General features: G+C 29.0%; 1 protein-coding gene across 2 annotated transcripts in view; it reads left to right on the top strand.

The window, feature by feature from the left end:
• Window positions 1–23,807, top strand: part of LOC142322013 (NEDD8 ultimate buster 1-like) — a 29,797-nt gene extending 5,990 nt beyond the window's left edge. Inside the window, exons 3-8 of one of the 2 annotated variants that reach the window (XM_075360593.1) lie at window positions 221–316; window positions 9,261–9,418; window positions 9,573–9,769; window positions 15,390–15,551; window positions 18,260–18,373; window positions 23,684–23,807. In XM_075360593.1, the coding sequence (XP_075216708.1) occupies window positions 221–316; window positions 9,261–9,418; window positions 9,573–9,769; window positions 15,390–15,551; window positions 18,260–18,309 (663 nt within the window). In that variant the 3' untranslated portion in view covers window positions 18,310–18,373; window positions 23,684–23,807. Of the gene's footprint in view, window positions 1–220; window positions 317–9,260; window positions 9,419–9,572; window positions 9,770–15,389; window positions 15,552–18,259; window positions 18,468–23,683 lie in introns of both variants that reach the window. The other variant, XM_075360591.1, reaches the window with a different exon arrangement.
• The last annotated feature ends 2,939 nt before the right edge of the window (window positions 23,808–26,746 follow it).

The raw sequence follows: 26,746 nt of genomic DNA, 5'->3' as shown, positions 1-26,746 counted from the left end.
TGTATTTTGTTGTGGTACCATAATAGTAGCTGTTTTGATCCTTAGAGATTGTATCATTTACTTGTTTGTAAAGAGATATATATATATATTAAAAATATATAAATTTATATATACAAATAAATATATATTATGACATGATGTCTATGTAAGTCTATATATATATATATATATATATATATTGACTCGGTTTCTTTTTTATATAATTACCTGTTTTTTTAAGGAATATGAAAAAAGAGTGAAAATGTTGGAAACTATGAAAGATGATGTTAAGTTATTGACTAGAAGAGTTGATAATGAAGTAGATCCCTATTTACAGGTCAGTAAAAGCTTACTCCTATTTAATAAAATTGAGTTTTTGTGTATGCCCTTCAGGTGATGTAATAATGTCAAGTAGTCTGCACATCATAGTTCCAAAAGCAGGTATAGGTTGTGTGAGGTTGGATAATTTGAAATGTTTTGAAAGAGTGTCTAACATTGTCAATTTTATGTATATTTTAAATGTATGTTGATTTTTTTTTTTTTTAATAATTATCATTTAATAATTTCTTGACCTAGTTAATACATCTCTTCAGTTAACTAGGCTGTATGATTTTGGTTCTCTTTTTGGATTCATTATGTTTTGCGAGAATTTGAACCAAAACAAGTTTTTGTAGCTCTTCAACTGATTTCTGTTTTTTTTTTTTTTTTTATGAGTAACAGCATTAACTGACAAGTATATATTTTTTTATTACCTTAGACATTTATTATAGAGGTGTTCTGTCTACTCAAACTTGGATCAGAGTTATAAAAATGTTGTTAAATTCTTAATTCTAAAATATATGCTAGGGTGAAAATAAAATATTGTATAACTTATAACATGCTCTTATATTTTCTTTTCAATGAATAGTTATTAATAAAACCATTATTGAAGTATAAGGTTTTTCCAAGTGGTTGTATACCAATTCATATGAGTATCATTCTGGTTGAATGTGGGAAAGAAGTTTCACTGGATTGGCTGGAATAAAATTTTCTAGATCTGTGGTTAAGAATAAATTAATTATAATTGTAAATATTATTAGTTAATTATTATTTCTATATCATTAATGAATGAGTAGAACGGAATGTTTTTTGCTCTTATTGATTTGATGATCCTGTTTCATGTAAAAAAAATTATATGTGCTCTAATTATTACTGGTAAAATGAATGGTAAAATAAAGTGGAATGCATAAAAAAATCTCTTTAAAGTTGGATTTTCTACTGCAAAACTTACTCTGATTCCTTGAATAATTTTTTCTCCTGCATAAGGGATTGCTGAAAAATTACTGTTACTTCTCAAAATATGTTACCCTCAAGGTAAAAGATAGCCTAAAAATGATATTTATTGTGGTTTATTGTTTGGAGTCTAATAGACTCCAAAATTAGATTAATTAAATAGGTAAAAAAAAAAATTAGTTGAGTTTTATAGAATTGTGAAACCCCTATTCAAGGGGACTATTTTAATGATTCTAATATGTTTAAAATTATTATTATTAAATAAATTAAAATCATAATTCAACAATTTTTTTTCAGAATTGGGGAATGTAGGATTAAAAAGGTTTTTTTGAGACTTTTGCACAAAAACAATTTTTTTTTTCTTCAGTCATTTGACTGGTTTGAATGCAGCTTTCCAGGATCCCTTATCTAGTGCTAGTCGTTTCATTTCGGTATAACCCCTATATTCTACATCCCTAACAATTTGTTTTACATATTCTAAAAGTTGCCTGCCTACATAATTTTTTCCTTCTACCTGTCCCTCCAATATTAAAACGACTATTCCAGGATGCCTTAATATGTGGCCTATAAGTCTGTCTCGTTTTTTAGCTATATTTTTCCAAATGCTTCTTTCTTCATCTATTTGCCGCAACACCTCCTCATTTGTCACTTTATCCACCCATCTGATTTTTAACATTCTCCTATAGCACCACATTTCAAAAGCTTCTAATCTTTTCTTCTCAGATATTCCGATTGTCCAAGTTTCACTTCCATATAAAGCGACACTCCAAACATATACTTTCAAAAATCTTTTCCTGACATTTAAATTAATTTTTTATGTAAACAAATTATATTTCTTACTGAAGGCTCGTTTCGCTTGTGCTATTCAGCATTTTATATCGCTTCTGCTTCATCCATCTTTAGTAATTCTACTTCCCAAATAACAAAATTCTTCTACCTCCATAATCTTTTCTCCTCCTATTTTCACATTCAGTGGTCCATCTTTGTTATTTCTACTATATTTCATTACTTTTGTTTTGTTCTTGTTAAATTAAATAAATAATTTTTAGGCATTTATAATTTAAAATTTAAAAAAAAATTGATATGGTGCTCCCTAACTCCAGGGGGAGTAATTGGGTAAAATTAATCTTAAAAAAATGTAAAAGTGGTATTGTACAGCAAAGTGACAGTACTAAATTGAAAAAGTAAAAATATATAGTCATAATTTTAGATAAATTCAAATGTGATTTTTTAGGAAGGGGTGGCAGTTTTTTGTAACTATACCAACAAACAATCCTATCCCCAAACATTAGGGATAATGAAATATCAATACTGCCACATTTTAAACACAATGAGTATGATATATTGTGTTTTTAAATTTTTTAAAAATTTAAAAAACGATTTTTCATTGCCATGTATTATAGAATTGGAATAAAGGAAAATTTTTATAATAATCTAAAGGTTCATTTGTGTAGGGAATATTCATGTAAGAATTTCCTATTAACTCCTTTTCTGAAGCAGGAAATATCTAAAAAATAAAAAAACAAATTCATTTTTTGGGTCTGGAGATTAATATTAAAAAATATTTGGGAAATTTGTTATCATCTTAAAATTGTTGGCTTCAACTTTTGTAAGAAAAGTGTTTTGATAAAATGCTTCATAAACATTTTTTTATTTTATTTTGACCAAAAAACTTGCACCTTTTTCCAATTTTTACAAAAATTTAATATAATAAATTCCCCTGAGGACGGCATCTTCTTTCTGCGAAGTTGAATTTTTTCTACAAAGAAGAAAATCTATTTATAGAGTCCTGAATTATTAAACTTCAAACAGGCCAATATACGAGGCTGCACGCACAACAGAAACAGTTAAAAAATAAGGGCTGATGAGTTATAAATAGCGATCAGCAACAGCAACATTGATTGGTTTGCACATGTACAGTAGCTTTAAATAGTCTGTTGGGCATGTAACCGCCACATTTGCCGTTAGTTCATTATTGTTTGCCTTTGTAAGTCATTGTTAATATGAGTGTGGTAATAACTAATCCTGCCATTTGTGAAGATTGATCAGTGATTACATTTCTAAAAGCAAGAGAACATAATGCTAGTGCATCATCAGTTATGTGAAATATATGGGCCTATTGCAATGAGGTAAGGAAAAGTGAGACAATGATGTCATGAGTTTAAGGAAGGGCGTTCAAATGTTCATGATGAACAGAGAAATGACAGGCCTAGTGTCCAGACTGACAATCTTGTTGAACATGTGAATGCAAAAGTGATAGAAAATAGTCGCTTTACAATTAGTAATTTTTCTCTAGAATTTCCAGAAGTTTCTAAGATAACTTTGTTGAGAATCGTAGGCTACTGTAAACTGTATGCATGATGGATGCAAAAAATGTTGACAAGTGCTCACAAAGATTACCAAATGACATCTGCATGTGGTTTTCTCTATTGCTTTAGCCATAAGGGAGACAGATTTATTTCGCACTGTCACTAGTGATGAAATGTGGATTTCATATGTCAGTGCTGAGACAAAAAAACAATCCTTGCAGCGGTTTCATTCTGGTTCATCTAAACTGAAAAAATTTAAACAAGCACAATTCAAAGGAAAATCACTTTCTAAACTTAGTCATGCCATTTAAAATCTCTCTGTAGAACCTTACTGTAACTCAAAACCTAATGAATAACAGAAATTTTAGTAAAGTAAGCCTAAATAATAACAAGAGACGATTACTTTCAATAAGAGATAATATAATATAATTTCACATTCTTGTTACTGATATTTTTTTTAAATGTTTAGATGCAAATATCATAGACAGAAACTTTATTAAAACAATTCATATTTTTTTAAAACACAAAAACAAATTTATTTTTTAAAAATCTACTAAAAAGGATGAAAATTAATATAAGAGATATCATAAATGTGCCAAACAAGAGTGCAAAAAGTAATCAAGTCATCAGTACGGAAGAAATGCCATTTTATATACATAATTCTGTAGATAATTTAAGATTACCATTAATCACAGTGTAGGAAAATCAATCATGATACACATTCCAGTACTGGGTATTTGAAGGTATTGAGTGTAGTTAATAAGAGAATAAATGGTACATTGGCACTGTTTGTAGAAATTACAGCAAGGATATTTTTTCCTTCACTCAAGCCAAGAATTGTTTATGTCTGAATTGTTCACATCTTTGGATGACTAATTTGAAATATCAATGCAAATGGTGAGTTTCATTTTTTATTATCCAAATTTTCCTCCATACAGAACAAAAAAAAATAAACTTGACCCCTTGATTTGGGTGCTCCCCAATAATTATTTTTCATTCAATGTATGATGTACAATTTAGAACATTAAAAAACGTTTATACATAAAAAATTTTATTCGTCAAACACATTATCTAATTGTGTTTGTAATTGTTTCATAATGAGATGATGACATTTCATTACTAAGATAAGAGTAATGCTTTTTAATGATTGAATTGCCAAAAATTTGCAATGTAATAAGTTTTTCATGCTTATAATATTATAATTATATAATATTAATTAATTAATAAGGCACATTTACCTGAGAAAGTCATGTAATATTTTCCCAGATTTTTATCATCTACAGATGGGTTTTCTTCCCTCCTGCTACCTCAATTTTAATATCGAAAAGGATTTTTCACCAAAACTCCAGCCTTATAAATTTATAATTTTTGAAATTTGTTTTCTGTATGTTTATACAGAGTGTATCACAAAGTTCTCAGGACTTTCATAAACTATTCTAATTCTTAAAATAATGGGAAAAGTTCATATAACTATTTGTCCTAAAAGGCTTCGTTTACGTGTTAAGGCTAGTGAAGAAGGATTTAGCTCAGATTTCGCTATCCTTGTAAAATGAGGTCGTACTGAATTTTTTAGGACAATCATTAAGAGGTAGAATTATTGATTTCTTATAGATTTTGACCTGAAAAATTAAGTAAAATAGGTCCAGAACCATATCTGCAGTAGTTTTCTTGAGAAATCTGGGATGAAAACCAATAAGTTGGGGTATAAACCCTGTTTTTTTATGTTTGATATGCAATAACTTTGTTAAATGGGTAATAAATCCATAAAAAACCGTTTAAACAAAAACTTGTAAGAAATTTAATTCTGAACAAAATTGAGAAAGATAAGTGAATAAAACAGAAAGGTTAGAAAAATTCAAATGTTATTTTGAAACAGTACAGAAAAATACTTAATGTAAACAAAAACCAAATTCTTTTTTGGTGATGTGAAAAATAAAATTTACCATTAAAAATTGCTTTTAAAACATTTTCTAAAAACTGGAAATACAAAACAATTGTAAATAGAAATAAATAAAAATTACTTAATAAATTATTTCAAAATTGGCAATAAAATAACAACAGCTGATTAATAATTTGCAATACTGTATTAGTGTTTAAATTTTCTGTAAGGGACATTAAGTATATCAGGTACTGTGAACTATACTGTCGTTATTGAAGATCTATGAATTTTAGTTTGAATGTGATCAGTTTGCCATTGAAGTATTTACAACAAAGGAATACACTGATATTGTCTTCATTGTGGATGTGTGTAATGGTAATACTACAGTTGCTGCAGTAGAATATGAAATATCTTTTTCTGAATCGCAGGATTACAGATCCCAAAACAATTAGCGTGACTTTTTGCATCTTCAGGAAACAGATTCAGTACCTAGTATTCATACCAACTATGAATAATCTGTCCAACATTATGCTGTTATTGGTGAAATCATTATCAATGCAGTTCAGCACAATCCAGGGATCAATGCATGATGTCTTTCTAAGCAGATTGGAGAACAAAACAAGTTTTATCCTTATCATAAACAGCCAGTTCAACATCTAACCCAGGAGACAGTCCACTTCACTTGGAGTTCTGCAACTGGTGGAATACAAATTGACAACTCTACAAGTACGTTTCATTTACTAGCGAGGCAAATTTCATTCAAGATGGTGTCAACAACTTATAGAATGAGCATACACGGGCAGAAGTAATCTCTTGTGAAACAGTGGAAGGCAATTTTCAACACTGATTTAGCGTCAATGTGTGGTGCACCCTTTTCACAATCAGCTGTTTGTACTGTTCATATTACCTGGCCACTTAAATGCTTGAGGTCTATTTGCACTTTCTTCAACAAGAATTGCTGCAACTACTTGAAGATGTTTCTCTAGCGCTGAGCCACTGCACTTCTCTTCTGCCATTTCCACTCACCTAAATCATCATTTCCCTGAGAAATGGATCTGTCATAGAAGTCCATGTTCCTAGTCGCCAAGATCACCTGATCTGACACCTTTAGATTTTTGTGTCTGGGAATGGATGAAAAATATTATCTACAAAACAAAAATACGTTCTCGTGAGGAATTAATTGTCCACATTATGGATGCCACTGAACAACTTAAGGGCAGTCCTGAACAACTAAAAAGAGAATCAAAAGCGTGCCAGGAAACATGTTGAAAATGGTGTGTTTTATTTTTGAACATTTACTGTAAACTGGTATGTATAATCCACATTGGTCTAGTGTACTATTTCTAAATAAAATTTGAATTTTTCTACCTTTTTTTGGTTTTATTCAACTTATTTTACAATATTTTATTCAGAATGAAATTCTCTACAAGTTTTGCTTAAAAGTTTTATGTGTTTATTATCCATTTAAAAAAGTTGTACGCCAAGTATAAAAAACAGGGTTTTACCCCAATTTATTGGTGTTCACCGTAGATTTCTCAAAAACTACTGCATATACAGTGCAGTAGTTTCTACTATTACTCTTCTAGGACCTATTTTATTCAATTTTTCCAGTCAAAAACCGATAAGAAATCACTAATTCTGCCACTTAATTATCATCTTAAAAATCTCAGTAATACCTCATTTCATCAGGGTATAACTGAATATATACGAGGTGCGACAATAAAGTAATAAGACTGATCTTTGACCTTGGTCTATAAGCTACTTCTAGTCCAAGCGGCACATTGATGCAACTGCTCAGTCGTGAGTTGTGCTGTAATAAATGAACACGTGTTTGTGTCTCTCGTCACAGAAATGAAACCGCAAAATATTGCGCAACGGTATGCCATTTCTTTTTGCGTTAAATCGAGTGAAAACACGACGACAACTTATGATAAGCTTCAGAAGGCTTTTGGAGAGGAGGTTATGTCAAGAGCTCAAGTTTTTCGGTGGCATAAAATTTTTAGTGAAGGCAGAACGAATGTTGAAGATGAAGACCGCAGTGGACGACCATCAACTTCACGGACAGATGTCAACTTGACCAGGGTGCGTGAAATCGTACGATCTGATCGAAGATTATCCGTGAAAATTATTTCAGAAGAACTCAACATCAATCGAGAAACGGTTCGTCTAATATTAACTGAAGATCTTGGTATGAGAAAGATTTGTGCAAAAATGGTCCCCAAAAAGTCATACAACAACAGCGAGAAACACGGAAAAATGTGGCAGCCGATCTGTTAGAGCAAACGGAAATCAATTCAGATTTGTTGAGCCGTGTTATCACTGGTGATGAAGGTTGGGTTTTTCAATACGATCCAGAAACAAAACGCCAAAGTTTGCGATGGTGCTCAAAGGGATCACCCAGACCAAAAAAAGTTCGCATTTCAAAGTTAAAAGTGAAACGCATGCTTGTGTGCATCTTCGATTCCAAGGGAATTATTCATAAAGAGCGGGTGCCTCCTGGACAAACAGTTAACCGATAATCTACAAAGAAATTTTAGAAAGACTTCGTAAACGAGTTCTTCGCGTCCGTGCCAACATTGCTGATAATTGGATTCTGCATCACGATAATGCGCCATCCCATACTGCTCTGTCAGTACAGCAGTTTTAACCTCAAAACTACTTTCAGTACTACCACGCCACCTTATTCACCAGATATCGCTCTGTGCGACTTTTCTCTATTTCTAAGAGTCAAAATGGCGGTCAAGGGACACCATTTTCAAACAACACAAGATGTCCAAAAAGCTGTGACGAGGGTCTTGGAGGATATTACAGAAGATGAGTTCCAGAAATGTTACCATCAATGGCAGAAGCGCTGGAATAAGTATGTGCAATCAGAGGGAAACTACTTTGAATGAGACAACACTAAACATGACTAAAACGGTAAGCAACATTTTTTTCACATCAGTCTCATTACTTTATTGTTGCACCTCGTATATATAGATTAAATGTACACAATTGAAAGTCTGATAAAACATGAACATTAAAACAATAAAACAAAATGAACATTACAGAACTTCACAAAATATAACCTTCCCCTTTTTCCCTTTCCTTTTCCCATTTTCCATTTTACCTATTTTCATTTTTACCATATTCCCTTTCACTTTCTCCCATTTCCCCTCTTTTCTCCCCATTCCTTCCCCCATTTATATTCTCCTTGTTTTCCTTTCCCCTTTTCTTTTGTCTCCCTTCCCCTTTCTGTTTTCTTTTCCCATTTTTTCCTTTTCCATTTTCCCCTTCTTTTCTTTTATCTTTTTCAATTTTTGCCTTTCTCACTTTTCCCCACCCATAAATTGTTCCAGTAGTTTTTTAGTCTATAGCACACACATATCAGAAACATTGAAATGGAATCGTAAAATATAGTAGGTATAGTGTGTATTGCTTTTACATCCAACAGATAGCAATGTTTTTCAAAAAAAGCATGTTTTTACCTGTCTCAGGTGTGACATCTTAGGTATATAAAAACATGCACATATTCGAATGCAGTGTGTCAAAATTTCAAAGCAATCGGTGAAGAACTTTCGGAGATTGAAGACTTTGAACAAATTAACATTTACATTTTTATTTATATAATAGAATAGGTTATGAAAGTCCTGGGAGAACTTCATGTTCCATTCTGTTATAAAAGATGTAATTCTAATTTTATTTCTATTACTAAATGAAAGAACTACTGTACTCTGCATAGTAAATTGTATTTATATAAAGTAATAGGTTGTTAATAAAAGTATTATAAAATTTAATAATAAATAAAAATTTTCTTTATTGTTTTTATTAATTTGTAACAGATAACTGACCAGGTTGGTAAAACTCTTGTTCTTCCACATAAAGAGAAAAAAGCTTTGTTATCAGCAATGGCACTAAATGAAAAAGGAAAAGCTGCTCTTAAAAAGGATGAATTTGCTCTTGCACTCATATTTCTACTCGAAGCAGATAAGGAATTTAGGTTGGTTGTCATTTATTAACTAAATAATAATTAGTAGTAATATTCTAGTAAATATAGTAAATGGACAGAATATTATATAAATATTTATTGTTTATTAAATGTTATATAAAAAACAAAAATAAACTGTTTATAATTATGTATATTTATTTTACAGTTCTTGTAATTCTCAGCTGCTGAATTCTGTTGATAATTATGCATTACTTAATTTGGATATTGCATGGTGTTATCTTTGTTTGAAAAATGTTACCCAGTTACCAGACGCTGAAGAAAGATTGAAAATATGCGAATCAAAATTCAGATATAGTTATGGACCTAACTTAGAAAGAGTTGTAGCTTTAAAAGGAAGTTCTGGTAAGTTGATTAGTTTAAATACTAGAACAAGGTAGATCATTCTATCTATTCAATGATTATTTCATAAAGGTATACTTAAGTAGATGAAGGAAACCCAGCCTCATCCAAATTGTATTATAGTCGCCGATTACAATTATTGTGTAACTCCCAGATTGGAAATGGAAGTCACTGGAATAGGGTTGAGAGATATCTTTGTACATATCCGACTGAAAAAAATTTGATCTAGACACCACATGACTTCCTTGTATGCCTACTAAATTACATATATACATTTTTTTAAATGAAAAATGCATAAAATTTTATTTCATTAATAACTTCCCTTTTTTTTATTGTTATTATTGAATTATTATTTATTATGTTTTTTTTTACGATCAGATATTAATAATTATTAATAAATCAATATATTTAAATTAAAATAAAAAGTTAAAAAATTGGAGATGAAGTCTGATTCGAACTGATGTGCCTTCCCCTTTTAAGATCCAAATATTTCATTAATTAAAATTTCATTTGACTATAACTCTGGAACCAATGGAAATAACCCCAAAATCCAATTTTTTTGGATTTTGGACACTTTCAGTCAATTGCAATCAAAAGGGGGGGGGGGGGGGTGCACAACTAGATGTTACTACAGACCTAAATCCAAAATTTCAACATCATACAGCTAATCATTTTTGAGTTATGTGAAATACATATGTATGTACAGACATCATGCCAAAACTAGTCAAAATGGATTCAGGGATGATCAAAATGGATATTTTTGTTGAATTCTGAAAACTGAAATTTTTTGCAATCACAATACTTCCTTTACTTCGTACAAGGAAATAAAAAATAAATTATAAAATAAGGGTTTGAGGAGTGATATCAAATACCCTCTAGCAAGAAATGTATACTTCTTAAAGATGACAATAGGCAGCATATATATATGTTTTTTTCCTATATGTTTTTTCAGGATTTCCTAAGGAAACTTCTTATCTATAATTGTAGTGACATGTGAAACGAAGTAATGTATAAGTTGTGTCAGTGCAATAGTTTCTGAAAACTTTATTATTGATGATGATTATTAAGCAGTTAAAAAGTGCACTTATCTTTTTTTATAGATTGTCTGCATTTTCCTCTTGGTAATTTTTTTCAAAAACAGTTTAGAAATGTTAATTTTTCTGGTAGTCAGCCCTCTTGTTTTTAATATTTATTTGATTTAGCTTTAAAAACTAAGGATTTTTTTAATCCTGCTTATATTAATGTTTTAAATTTATTCTGTAGAGAAAAAATATTTCTGAGGCTTATCATTAATTTAATCATAAAAAGTATGTCCACCAAAGAGGTGATTTAAATGCCAAATATAATCGGTTAAATTTTGAAATAAAATGTTTTTTTTTCTAAGAGATTCTGATTCAACATTCGACCTGGATCATCAAATAAAATTTTGTTTTTTTTTAAATAACCTGTGTTTTTATAAACATACCAATATTTTTGTAGTAAATATTTGTATAAATATTGAATATTTATATCTTCTGTAACTATAAAGCAACTTGTCCTAACTGGCTGATTCATTAACACCTAGTAAAAACTACTGAAGATAAATTAATGAAAATTTGTATATTGATTTTTTTAAATTCCAAGTTTAAAGGGTTGAAATGGAGTATCAATGAAATTTACAATTTTTTTTTTTAAATTTTCAGTAACAAATGATAACAACTTGATTTTTAGTGTGTCTAATCTTCATGTGAATGTTTTAAAGCTAATTTTTAGATTTTTTAATTTCCATGTTAAAGGGTTAAAATGGATTTAAAATTTATTTTTGAAGAGCCTTTTTTTTATTGTACTTTCTTGGTAACAAATAAAGAAATCAACCAGATTTTTTGTGTGTAAATTTTATGTAAATATCTAAAATCCAATTCTAGATTTTACAAAATTCAATCTTGAAAGTAGTAACGAAAAGTGAAAAAAGTTTTGACAATTCTTGCAAATTTTTCTCATTTCCAACTATACAAAACAAGATATTCATTAGATTGGGGCTTTCAAATAGTTTTCAGATAAAGATCTAAAAACTATTTTTGGGTTTTTTCAATTTCAATTTTTTAAGGGGTTCAATGTGAACAGTGCGGCAGCTCAACCAACACAACCACTAACTGTATGTTCAACGCAACAGACTGCATCTACCTCCAATTACTTGACTAAAACACATAAAATAAAGGTAATTAAAAAAAAATGAGAAAATAAGTACAGTCACTTCCTACTGGTGTTTGTTGGGTAATGTTATGAACCTGGCAAAATGTCATACGGGTAACCAGTTATAATTAATATTTTTAAGATGGAGGCCAACTGATTTGAAACCCATATTTGTAGATCATTCAAAGTTAAGGCCTGTATTGCCCAAACTGTTGCTGTAAAGAAATTACAATACACTGATAGTTTTTATAAATTGAACAGGCTTTTATTTTTAGTTAACATTATTATTCTCACAAGCATGAGTTTAATGAAATGACTTGACGGGAAAGACAACTGAAGTGAGCCCTGACTGGCTAAACATTCCCTGACCATGATGGAAAACACAAGTAACCATATAGCATGGGCAAAGCCATGACAAGTCTGCTACTATATATATAAAACATGTCACATGAGTGATCTATAATCAACACCCAGCAAACACTTGTGAAGATAAATTGATGAAAATATGTATACATGTTCTTTTTATGGTGCACACTAAGAAAGGATTTTTTGAAATTCTTAGTTTAAATTGGAGTAACAATAAAATTTACTCTTTTTTTTTTTTATTAACAAATGAAGATATTAACTTAAGTTTTGGTATGTGTAATCTTCATTTTGAACAATGATTAGAAATTTTCTCCATTTCCAACTTTACTAAACAGAATATTCAAGTGACTAAAACAATAAAATTAAAAAAAAAAGAAGAAATGAAGTAACTTCCTAGTGGTGTTTGTTGGGTAATGCTAGGAACTGGAAAATAGATTTTTACTTATACAAAGGACAGGTGTAATTTTCATGTAAATATCTGAAAACCAATTTCTAGATTTTTTTAAATTTGATCATGGAAAGAGGTGAAGAAATGTAAAAAAAATTTGAACAATGATTGCAAGTTTTCTCCATTTCCGACTATACTAAACAAGATATTCACTAGACTGGGTCTTGCAAATACTCTTAAGATAAATATCTAAAAATCACTTTCAGGTTTTTTAGAATTTCGAGTTTTTAAGAGGTGCGATTGTGTACGATGTGGTGATTTAACTAACACAGCCACTGTTATTGTATGTGTAACACAACTGGCTGCATCTGCTTCCAGTTACTTGACTAAAAAACAAAAAAAAATAAAATCAATTAAGAAATTAGAAATGAAGTGTGGTCATATCTATTGGTGTTTGTTGGGTAACACTAAAAACCGAGTAAAGTAAAATTTTGCCCATATGAAGGATAGATAACCAGTTATAACTATTATTTTTAGGATATGGAGGCCAACTATTTTGAAACCCACATTCTTCAGATCATTGAATGTTTTGGCCAAACTCTTTTAAGTTCTCTTAAATCCATGGCAGAATAAAATATACCTGAAAAATTTTCAGTCATAATTTTTTTTTAAAAATATTATGTTTTTTTTCTTTTATTTTGTTAATTTCTCTTTTGTTTTAGAGAAAAAACAATTCTAGGATAGTCTATGAAAATAACAGAACTTTTTTTAATTCTTCCCTTAAAGTAGTGTCATTTATGATAAAATGTTAAAAGTAATTTTTTATTTGTAAATTTTAATAAAGTTTCCCCCATATTTTTTTTACAACATTGGTTTACCAGTCACTTGTCGTAAATAGAGATGTATTTTGTCAAAATTAAATAAAATAAAGAGTAAGACTAATTATTCTGCATTTTAGAATACAGACTATTGTCAGATTTGTTCACTTTCATCTTTTTAGGAGACTTTTTCGTCATAATTACTTCAGCAATTAGGTTTATTGCATGACCACTGAACAAACTGCTTTTTTCCCATCAGAGTAAACTTTATTAGTGTATTCTGATAACTCATGCATACATCAGAATCTTTTTTTTTTTTTTACTAGTTGGTTAGTTTTAGGATTACGCACAGCAGTGTTGAATTTGTAAATGCTTACTTCATTGGTCAAGCAAAAACAAAGTAGTATTCTATTTCTACTTAACCTTTTGATAATTCATCTATGTATTTTTTTCCAGTTTTTACAGAATATTCCAGCAGTAACTTTTGTTGTTCTTGCTGTTAGGCAAAACAGCATTTATAATTTTTCATAAATCATTCTGTTTTAAAATCAGCACCCACATTAAATGATAGTCAGTATAATTATTGGAAGAGTGTTGATTAGGGACATTACTTACCAAGTTATTGCCTAGCAGGTACACTTTGAACATCATACTTTGCAGTTATTAATTTCATTGAATATTTATTGCAAATATTACAGTAAAATAACTGGAAAAAAACTATAAATATAGCGAAAGTAACTAATCAAAAGTCATCGGTTAATTTATATTCAGTGTCCGTACTAACAGTGGTTATAATGTTGCATACTGTGAAATTATTTTTGGCATTGATTGGATTTTTCACAATCAGTTAAAATTGACAACCTCATTTGTACTTTAATTTTAACTTTAACATTTTAATTTTAACTATTATTCATTTTCATTCTGCAGCTAAATCTCTTCAATTCACTACATGCATTATTAATTCTGCTGTTTATTAGCATCTTACTTTTTTATTCAGTTTTGAATCAGATTGGAAAAAAAAGATGGTTAAAATATTTTTTTTTTTTTATTTTGCAAATCTTATTTTAACTTCACTACATACTATGGTTTTATCGTTATAAAACTTTTTTGAAGCAAGAATTTATATACTGGGAAAAATTTCTATTAAGTTTATGATTTACGGGGTATTTTTTTTTTTTTTTGTATATTTTCTTTTATTCTCATTTAACTTACACTTCTTATATTAGTTATTGTAACTTAATGATTTGTCAGGGAGCTGATATTTGATACAATTCAATCTCAAAACTGGCATAGTAGTACATTATCATAATTATAAAATATGAATCAACATTTTTGTACTGGGGTTATCCTTTTATTTATAAATATTTATAAATTTTGAAAATATTATTTTTATTTAAGTAGACAGTTAGCATGGAACATAAAATTGCAAGATTCTAACTATATATTTATTCACCTTTAAAATAAAAACCTTATTTAGTTTCACTAATTTTGTTTAGTTTTATAATCAACTTAGAAACATAATCATGAAATTTTATCATCTCTGTTACATCATTGTGTAATTTTTCTGCAAAAATAGTGTACAGGGAATTTAAATTGTTTATGGAATTTGTATTAATGACGTAAAGGGAAAAATATAATATCTTTTTCCTAATGTAAAATTTAACAAGACCTATAGCAGTTTTTAAGCAAACTTCATTTTTTAATAATTTATTAAGATGGATTTACCCATTTTTATATTTTGTAATTAAAATTTTCAGAACAGTTTCATTCACCTGTCAAAATTTCCTAGCTAATTAAATTTATCTGCTGGAAAATCTTTTAACATTTTCTCATGCTATTTGTAATTATATTTATTTAAATATTTTTTTTTTATTTTTAGGAAATGAGTCAGCACTTCTAATGAGATTACATTTACTTCAAGGTATCGTTTTATTTCATCAAAATAAACATTCTGAAGCTAGAAAAATTCTTGAAGAAACACAGCATGAATTAGCTTTACTTAAAGTTGATAACACAAGCCTTTGTGAACTCGTTGAATTTGGTATGTAAGACATTTTTTTAATAATAATTATTTATTTATCTGTTACATTTATTCTTTGTTAATTAAACTAAGAAATTGAAAAAAAACGATTTTATAAGATAGTTCTGTAAAATCAGGATTAATAAAACTTTGGTCACCATGATTATTTAAAATATTTTAAATTATATATACGAAAAAGTATATTTAAAAAAAAATTTAATGAAATGTAATATAGAATCTGGGAAACAATCGTTAAATGTATCTTACGGTTTATGAGTATTGACATACTCATAAACCATAAGATTTAACTCATAATGTAGGACGATGTGTTCTTCATGTTGTGGTTTATTTTTAAATTTTGCACCATTCTATATGTATTAATGAAAAGTGATTTCAAGAGATTACAATTCTGCATAATATGACCTAAAATAACCTCCATCACCCAGCACTTTGCAACTACGTGCTTCAAGCAGCCATTAACATGTCCTGTTCTTACTTACATTCCCCCAATTATTATTTTATATTAAAGGAGGTATATTCCTAATTGCAGTTAATTTATTCACTGGTGACATTTTAACAAAAGGTTACCATTGAAAAATGTAAAGGTTGTTAACTGTTTTTGGAAATTTCTCTAAAACCACCATGAATTTCTTTTTTTGTATTTTTAGTAATTAATTGCTTTTAAATAGCATAAAAAAAGGCCGTTTAATGATCAGTGGTTAGATATAAACTTACAACCAAAATTCAGTTTGTTGAGAAGAGAGATACATGCTTTTTGTGATGTGTGTAAAAAAACTTTTTGGACATGGCAATATAGGCTGAAAGGCTATTGTGACTTTGCACAATAAAGCAAAGCAGTGTAATGAAATAATTAAGATAAGGAATTCTCAGCCTTTACTGAAAGCTTTTTTATCTCCCGTGGTACTTTGACTCTACAGACTAAATCTTTGATCAACAGTTGTGAGAACGGTTGTGATACATCTGTGTGTTCTTTGCCTGGATCTTCTGATCAGAGTAATAACATTTCAGCTCCAAAGGTGATACATTTGAATCCTCGACTTCATTTACGCAAATAACAAGTATTTCCTGTTCAAATTTGAAATTTGAGCCATTTAAAAGAATGGATGGATCACTATAGCATTTTGATTATTACACTAGACATTCTCTGTCTTTATTGCAAGAAAATGAATACTGTCTTGCTATCTGCTGACAACTAAAGGAGTTGCCCTGTGACTCCTAGATTCTTGAAAGAATATTTTTATGTATACTTCATGACTTTATCATGGTTATTCCAAAACAATGACTATTTGAAACCCCGCTATTACATTATGGACAAAATATTATCGAAATATGATGACTACATGAAGTTATATATTAATTTGGATTATATACCATTTGCAATTTGTTAATGGATTTCTATACTAGTTCCGCAGTGAAATCAATAATACTGAAAATTAATATTTATTTGTTTAGGTTTGAAAAATTTGTAAATCTACAGTAAAATGTATCTGATGTATAATCAGTATTCCTTATCTTTGTTGATAAGATTAATATAATTAAATATTATAATAAACTGATGTAGATGATACATGATATGTTCACATCATTTTTATATGGTGAACCTTGAGCCACGTTCCTTGCAACATGTTCATCTCCATTCTCATCTGTTTCCTACTAAACTTACAATCCCAAGAGCTCCCATTTCCATTAGACTTTCTACAATTTTTTACTTTTCTAGCCTCTCTTTTATAAAACTGCTGATCCTTCTAATACTATTTTAACCAATTCTCCTTTCATGACACATTACAGTCAGCTGTACTATTTATAATTGTTTTTATTATGTTCTATTCTTGTTTACTCTTTCCATAATTTCATTTTTCATTTAGTCTGTCCTTTAATCTTCTCCAATCTCTTCCATGTTCATTCTTCAAATGCTTCCTGCATTTTTCTTTTCTTTGTGTATGCTTCATATGAGGTCTACTCAGAAAATAAACAAACGTTTTTAATTACATGCCCCAGTGGAGATATTTAGTGACATGTGGTTGGCAGCATTGTGTTTCACATAACCTCCTCTGTAAGCACATGTTCTTGGATTGTTTATTTCTCATTTAGTTTTCGTGTTATTGTTATTTCAGTGCAACGTGTTTAAGTGTTGGTAGCAGTTTTTGTAATGTGTGATTTTTTAATGATTGAACTTTTGTTTCAATGTCGTAGCCATAACCAACTTTCATCTCCCATTATGATCCTTTGCATGAATGTTACATCATCATTGGGTTCTTCAAGAAGTTGCCGGCAAACGTCCACTTGATGTTTTTTCTGCTGTTTGGTCATCAAATGAGGAACAAACTTTGCTGTAACTCAATGCATGTTCAATTTTTCAGTCAAAATGTCATGGCATGATCCAATTAGTAAATACCAACATGTGTAAACTCAACAACAAGTAAATACCAACATGAGAAACTGCACCCAACATTGTTTTAAACAGTTATCTATAAAACTGATTTGTTAAATGCAGCCTGGGCTGTTACATTTTTTTTATATCTACTCTACAACTATCAAATATCAGAAGTTGGTCTGTGAAATGTTTCATACATTGTGGAATTATCAGCTTTTCAATCTCATTGAACAGAATAGTTTTGATTGAGTCCCTTGTATTAAAAACAAGCCCCCACATAATAGAAGTTACTTATACTAATAATCTATTACTTAATATTTCATATTTTTCTTAGGTTTTACTCCAGTTGAAGCCAGAATTGACAAGCTACTAATGGTTGTGTAAATTCAGCTGTCGAATATATACAAAAAAGAAGACAAGAACGGGAGGAAATTAGAGAAAAAGAAAAGTAAGTGTGATGGAAGAAGATTTTTTTCTTTTATACATTTCATTATAAAAAAACTTATTTTGCTGATATTGTTTTTTATAATATAGTACCTTAAGTAAGTATGTAGACATACCTCTTCCTTGTATAATTAAAAGTTATAAAGTAAAGCAATCTATTAAATTTTACTTATAAAATAAGAAAGTTTCATACTTATAGTCAAAATTAGTGTTCTATGAAATCTTAATATAGAAGTTTACATAGCATACATGCTGCTTGATAGAATATTTTAATAATGTATGCATATTATCAACAATGACAATGACAATGACAATGATAACATAGTTAAAGTTGAAGTTCAAGCTGATGTAAAGTACTTTGTTTTAAAAGAAGAGTTAGCTTCCACTTAAAAAGATTCTTCCCTTTCATTTTTGACTGTAGAAAAGTGGGCTGCTGAATTTAAACATGGTCGTATATATTCCATTCAAGATGTTGAATGCTCAGTGCATCCCAAAAATCACTATGACTGACAAAACCATTAAAAAAATTCAGTGCCATATTAAATTTGATTGCTGACTGAAAGTACTCAACCCTAGTGTAAATAGTTTAGAAAATAAAATATAAATAGTTTAGATTGTTAAATATTAAATAGTTGAGAAGATATGAAATAAGATCAACAGCCAAAGTGACATTTAATAAAGTTGTTCTCTTAGAGCTTTCAAGTTAAAGTTAGTTTGCTGCTATTTATTAATAACTAGTGACCATACCAATTCAATGAGACACTTATATGAATAATACAGTTAGTATTATTGATTAGGTCCAGGATTAATAACTGCTGTATATTGTAATATTTATGTTACAATGAAGCAGTTTTCATTATTCTTAATTTTTATTTTTATTTCTTCCTCTTGGGAAAAGAAAATATTGGGTCTTTGTTCAGATGGTCAACAGTATGTGGAATCTAGACTAGTTAAACAGTTAGAAGCGATGGGATTTTCTCGTTTTATGGCGATCAAAGCTTTAAGCCACACTAATAATGCTGTAAATGATGCAATAAATTTAATACATCAACAACCAGAGTTATTGCAAGCGACATTGTCTGGCAATATTGACAGTCCTTTTTTTAAAGAACTTATTAATCAGGTAAGCATATTGGTGTAATTCATGGTTTTTAATTATCTGCTGAATGAATAAAAACCTGTTATTTAACTTTTTTTTGTTTGTTTTGAAACAATTATTGCTGCATATTGATTTCAACCTAACATTTACATTTCAGATGTCCTGATTCTTTGAACTTTTCTTTATTTCCTTTTTTTATCTATCATTCTTCAACTACTGTTTCTGGAAAAAATTTTAAATTCCACTGATATTAAGGATGTTTTATTTTTAAGGATCCAAGTAATAGCATTTTGGCAGTTAACCAAAAGGCTGAAGCAGATTACAATATAAAAGTTTGTTTACCATCAAAGTAAGTCACCTTTTAGAAGCTGAATTAAAGTCATAGATTGTTTCTTGTTACCTTACAGTTCCAGTAAATTAAAGAAACTTTATCACACAAAATCTCAGAACATTTTATAAAAGGATATGCAATCTTTATCTCCAAATGAAACTTTATAATTTTGTTTTAAAAGGGAAATATATTTTTTTGAAATGTAAGTTCTACGAGGGCTGTTCAGAAAGTAACTTCCGAATCGTTTTAAAAAAAAAAAACACCAATAAATAAATAAATTTATTATAAATTATATATATATATTTATGTTATTATTTTTATTTAGCTACTTTTCTTCATAATTGCCATCTAAATTAAGGTACTTGTCATATCTGTAAACAAGTTTTTGAATACCCTCATCATAAAACTCTACTGTCTGAATTAATCCAGGTAACAACACTGTTTTTCAACTCCTCACAATACCGAGTCCTAGAAGTTAATTTCTAAATAACCTTGAACTGAAATAATCCTGAAACTTATTGTGAGACGTTGCAGAAATTGAGAAAGGTCATACAAAACAAACAACGCGGCATGCTGAGTTCAAGCATTGTTTTCTTCATGACAACGGCAATCTGCATACTGCCGTATGCACTCAACCCTAAATCAACAGTATCAAATGGGAGATGTTTAACCATCCTCCATATACAGCCCTGATTTGGCTTCCAGTGATACCACCTTTTCTCAAAAATGGAAAATGGTTAGTGACGCAATGTTTTGAAAATGACGAGAAGTTGAAAAACATTATACCTGGCTTAATTCACAGATGTTAGAGTTTTATGACAAGGGTATTCAAAAACTTGTTTACATATATCACATTTGCCTTAATTTGGACAGCAATTATGTAGAAAAATAACTATAAGATATATATAACAAATTTTATTTTTTTATTTTATCAGTTTCTGTTTTTCAATAACTATTCTGAATTTATTATCCAGATAGCCCTCATAAAAGTTAGTAATTGTATCGTATTTTGGAACCTGTTTAAATACTAGAGTACATTACCAGTAATTTAAAATGTATAACTTCTTTTCAGACATGGTTTTCAAATAACCAGGATACATGATTGAAGCTGTACTTGTTTACATGTGTTATATTTGGAAGTGATTGTGTGCTCCTTGTGAATTAGCTACCATTTGCTAAAGCTCAACTTTCTGATTATATACATTATATATTTATATATATGGTTTTCACAACTCTAATTTTTATTTTAAAAGAAGTTATTACAAAAATAATTAGGATTCTTTATGAAAACCATTTTGATCATGTTGTATAAAGAATATTAAAGCAATCTGTTGTTTTTTTGCCAAAATTCTGATTTCAACTGCACTACAGTATTTTTGTGTATTTATGTACATATAAAAAATGATTATAGTAAAATTATTAAAGATAAATTATTCAAGAACTGTTAACAGAAATAAAAATCTAAAAATTAGATTCAAATTTTGATTGTTAAACAATCATTATATATAGAAGATAATGTAAAGTAAATATAAATGAAAGATAAAACTTAAAAATGTGAATATTAATAAAAAGTTAAAAAAGTTTCTATACAATATTTTTTTTTTTTTTTTATATCTTTGTACCTGTTATAAAAAAATAATTAAAAATTATTCAGAACGAAATACAATTTAAATTCCCCTGCTTGACTGAATTAAGCATTGTTTCTCACTTTTACAGGGTCTTTGCAATCAGATGTATTATTAGAGGTTGATTATGACATAGAAAAATATCCCTGGATTGTTATTTACAATTATATTCTGTTTCAGAGCTTATTTAAATGTTATCAGATGTATATTCACTTTTAAGTCGTTTGAAATGTTACCATCAACAGAAAATTTGGTATTAATTTATAACCCGACTCATAGATACTGTACATGCAGGATTTTTTGCTACTGGACTAACATTACAATTTATCTTTTAGTCACTTTAAAAGAATTATTATACAAGTAAATAACACTTCATGGATAAACTAATATCACATGCAAACAAATGCATAAACTAGCATTACTCCCACACCTTTAACATTGATTTTTTTTATTTGGTAATAAAATTAAAATTATGCTACTGATCAAATTAGATGGAAAAACATATAATGATTTTGCGTACATATGAATATTACTTTTAATTTGACACCTCTTCATTTTTTTATTTTAATTTTTTTTCTATCTTTCCTTCACTTGTTCGTATTACTAATCGCTCTTTCTTGTTTATTTCGATTACTTTAGGTTGTATTATATTTATTTTCATTCAGTACTCTTTCTTTCCTACCTCCAGATTGATATCGGTTAGAATTATCATATCATTAGCAAACCTTATGCATCTTCTTTTTCGTGCTCCTATACTTATTCCTCTTTCTTTTTTCTTCTAATATATTCCTTATCATATCTTCTATGTAAATGTTGAACAGTCTTAGTAACAGGCAGCATCCTTTCCTAACACCTCTATTGAGATGTAAGAATAAAAATTCACGTACAGCAGATATTTTAAGTAAGGTATATGTCAGAGAAGAATTTGACCAATGTGAATGGATATGATCAGTAACTCATGGTCTACTGCTAACGTAATATTATGTAATATATAGGACATTCAGAAAGACTTACAATAATGAATCATAAGTAAAATGAAATAGTAATTCTGACAGTTTTTCCCAGCAAGTGTTCAATGTGAGCACCTTTTGTCATGCAGCACACATCCAACCATAGGAGAGTTCATGCTATATTTTAATCATCATGTCTGGTGTAATAGAAATATCTCTTTCAACCCTTTTTGCCTCAAATCAAATAGATTAAATGTAGTTGAGGCCACTGGACAAAATTCTTTGTAAAACCCCAAAGAAAAAAACCATATGAGGTCAGATCAGATGACTTTAGATGTAAACAAGTTCTGTCATTGGGTCTATGCCGACCAGTCCAGCAGTTGGGGAAAATGTCATTCAGTCAATCCCAAATAGAGTTATGCCTTTGAGGAGGACCTTGTGCACCTTATACTATCAAATAATATTCTCTGGTCCACCTTGTAATCAACAAAAGAGTCATGTACATAGCATATCTAATAAACAATTCCTGTTACGCTTGCTTGAATGAAAAAGAATGACCTCTAAACTTGTCATCAGGATATCACACAAACATTTAATTACAGGGAGTCCCTTTCGCATTGTAAGGGTTTGTTCGGATTTTCCAACCCCCAGATACAATTATTATGTTTTAACTTTTCCATTAAAATGAAATGTCGACTCACCACTTAATACAATATGATCAAGAAAATCATCATGAACCTCTTCATGCAACATTTCAATGCGAAGTTGGCACATGCAGCACAGTCAGTAGACTTCAAAGCCTATAATAGCTATAAACAGTACGGACACATATGTAAGCATTACATATGTAATCACCAGCATCATTAATTCACAACCAGAGCGCCTTCCTAATAGATTTTTAGGATTACATTGGAAAAACTTCCTGACACATTGAACATTTTCTTCAGACACCCTTGGTTGTCCCTTACTCTTTTCAAACTTATTATTGTATCAACAAATGATATTGTCATTTGCAAGATCACGATTAAACTTTCTACAAAATACATGTTGAACTGTGCTGAAGATTCATATTTAGCAAACTGCAAAACAGAAAATTTAACTAAAACTGCCCTTTTTACTCTTTTATTGTAACCTTAAATCAACATTGTGCACCTAATCCAAGAGATATATAACAAATTATAAACAAAAAATATTTTCGTTTTTGTACACCCAGTACTTATAATTTTTAGTTATTACTTATAAGTTATTACTTTTATTTACTTTGTTATTTTATTTTTTTATTATCGATTACTATTTTCTTGTTTTGTAGGTGTCTTCCCTTGGTTATGATCCTCAAATGGCTCTGCTAGCTTTAAAAAAACATAATGGTAATATTGAAAAGGCTGTTGAAGAGTTAGTTACAAATAATGGAATAATTAACTCGATGAACTCTGGTACGTGTATTTTTATGTTTTATTGTTGTAATTTAATCTTAGTAAATTTTTTTCTATGTTGCATCACTTTTCTCTTCTTAGGTTAGCCGTGGAGTTAGTGACATCATTTTGACTCATTCCTTTCTCCATTCCTCTTCTGTCCCTATCTTTATATTCTCCAGTATCATTTAAGATGCTTACATTAAAACATCTTACCCATTAAAAACATTTTTATAATATTTTTTAGTTGTAATATATGGTGAAAAGATGTTAATTTAATTAATTTAGTACTGTTAACTTTTATTAATTTAATGATCTCAATTATTTTATTTAAAAAATATTTATACCTTATCTTAATTGATAATGGAAAATAATTGGGAATTCAGGTATACATTTACTTTTTATAATAAAGTTAAACCTGTATCTGTGTTGCATCACTGTTACATTCATATCATTCAGGTGAATATCTGTGTTATTATTTATTATTTTTGTTACTACAGATTTAAAAACCAGTTGCTATTAATGTTTTTTTTTATCAAGAAATTAATTTTGTAAAAATGCTAACTTCAATGATATTCAAATCCAGAGCACTGTTAGATTACATTTTTTTACATCTATTTACTATTAATGTTTTTTTTTATCAAGAAATTAATTTTGTAAAAAAAATACTAACTTCAATGATATTCAAATCCAGAGCACTGTTAGATTACATTTTTTACATCTATTAATGTAAATATTAATTATAATAAAATGAGTAATTTTACAAATTGTTAGTTTTAAAAAAATTGACATTAAGTTGCTTTACAATAGTCAAAATCAGAGGAAGAGAGATGAGCATTTTCGGATTCCAAATTTTCAAAAAAATAATTTACATTTGAACATTAATTTTAATTTACAGAATAAGCAACATATATGTCCTAAAATTATTTTGAAAATGGCGAAGCAAATAGTTATTTTCTCTATAGGAATTGCATAAAATTGTTAATGTGGGGCAAATATTAGTCATTTCGGGAACGGTTTTTAAAAATTTAGAAAATAGAATGTAACACTACAATAATTATTTAAAATTGTAAAATATGCAATTATTAATTGGAGAAAATGGAGATATAAAAACCAATCTGTATGGATTTTTGTATAGTCAAGTTCATTAAGCTGTACTTAGAGAGAGTCATATGAAGTTGTAAGTTGGTAAAATATTTATTTATCTTTTTAGAAATTTTAACCGATATATAAATAAATACAGAATTATTTGATTTTTTCCAATGTTCCTGTAAACAACAGTGATGTTTCCTGAACGACAACAGCATTCTTTGAATGACAGTTATGATCAATAGTTAAGATTGTAATGTTAAATGGCACAAATAATACAAATCTCATCAAAATCAAATCTTTATAGTACTTAGGATACACTTTGGTCAATTGCATCTTACAAATAAAACTAATAGAGATCGAAAGTTGACATCAATTTTACAAAAATAGAGTATCACACTTTTACACTTGTACAATCTAATAAACTATGACAGTTTTTAATATGCGTATAAGTATTTTTTAAACATTTATTATAAAAAAACAAAATTCTTAAATGGGTAGGAATTAAAAGTAAATAGGAATCAAAAAGTGTTTATTTCTCAAAAATATCAATGTCTTCTTGAAAATAATAAAAATTACCTCTGCCTTTTTTATGCGATTGAGGGATCGAAAGAATTTTCACGATTTGGTGAAAAGCAATATACAAAACGTTTTCTTCAATTTTAAACATCTTGGCCGAATTACACTGACAACGTAAAAAGGTGACTTTTACATCACCATCTTCATCAACTGAGGTGCTTGCAATTGCAGCATATCTATACATAACGGGTTTTTTTTTCTTTTGGTCAGTACATTTATGAGCAAAAATACCATAGGAAAAATTAAATTAGGTTTTAAATTTTCCTTAACCTGAATAAGACTGATCTGCATTCTCTAAAACGGGTGAATAATCTTGTTATGGTCAAATTGTTAGGCACTGCCACATCTGGATATTTCCCATGAAATTCATCTACAACATTGCATAAAAATAACAGAAAAATAATTTTCAACAATGAAAACTAGTTTCTCTTGGGAAAACGACATGTTTATCATGCAATAAACATAGGACTACTGCAAGCATCGTGTGATCAATACACATCACAATGGTGTCTAGGTTTGTTGTTATTAATACCCATGGTGCTATCTTATGGTAGCTGGTAGAACTTTTTCAACAATACTACTATTTATAGATACTTTAATTTTGATGTGCACAACTTTTGGATCTCTCTGTATAATATTTACTGGATATAATGTTTTTCATGTATGGAAAATATACAGTGAATGTTTTGTTATTGTTGATTAAAGCATTTACAATCATTTTTATCACTTTATTTTTTTATGAAAATTGGTATTAGAATATGATATCATCATTTCTATGTTTTAACATCAAGTCTACAGAGTAAAGTTGATAGATAACATTGACAAACTTTCCCATGAGATAATCATTGTTTGGTGTTATATTTAGCATTTAGCATGTTGTGACATCTCACAACGTGATAAATGCAACAACTATACATAAAAAAATTATGCAGTGATATATTAAATGTAGATATGATAAATACATTTGCTGCAAGACAGTAATTTATTCATTTTATGATGTCTTGTTAATATTTAAAGCTGATAAAAATAATAAAAGTTTCAGAAATATGGGGGTAGTTTTAACAAGAGAGTTAAATGCAAAGAAAGAAATTAAATAGCAGTAAAATTAGACAGGAAGTACTTGTGAGTATAGGGCCAAGGTATACAGAAATAGTAGCAACATCATTTACTAGTCTATGTGGTAGTTCTCAAAGGGTGGACTGCCATTTATGTTTGATTTGGTATAAAGCTATACAATGCAATTAGGGTATATACTTTATCCTTGTTTATTCTTTCCATTTGATGCTAGTATG

This window comes from Lycorma delicatula, chromosome 3, assembly GCF_047948215.1.
Source record: "Lycorma delicatula isolate Av1 chromosome 3, ASM4794821v1, whole genome shotgun sequence".
NCBI lineage: Eukaryota > Metazoa > Arthropoda > Insecta > Hemiptera > Fulgoridae > Lycorma > Lycorma delicatula.
The sequence above is the reverse complement of the archived record's forward strand: the minus strand, read 5'-3'. Positions and strand labels throughout refer to the sequence as shown.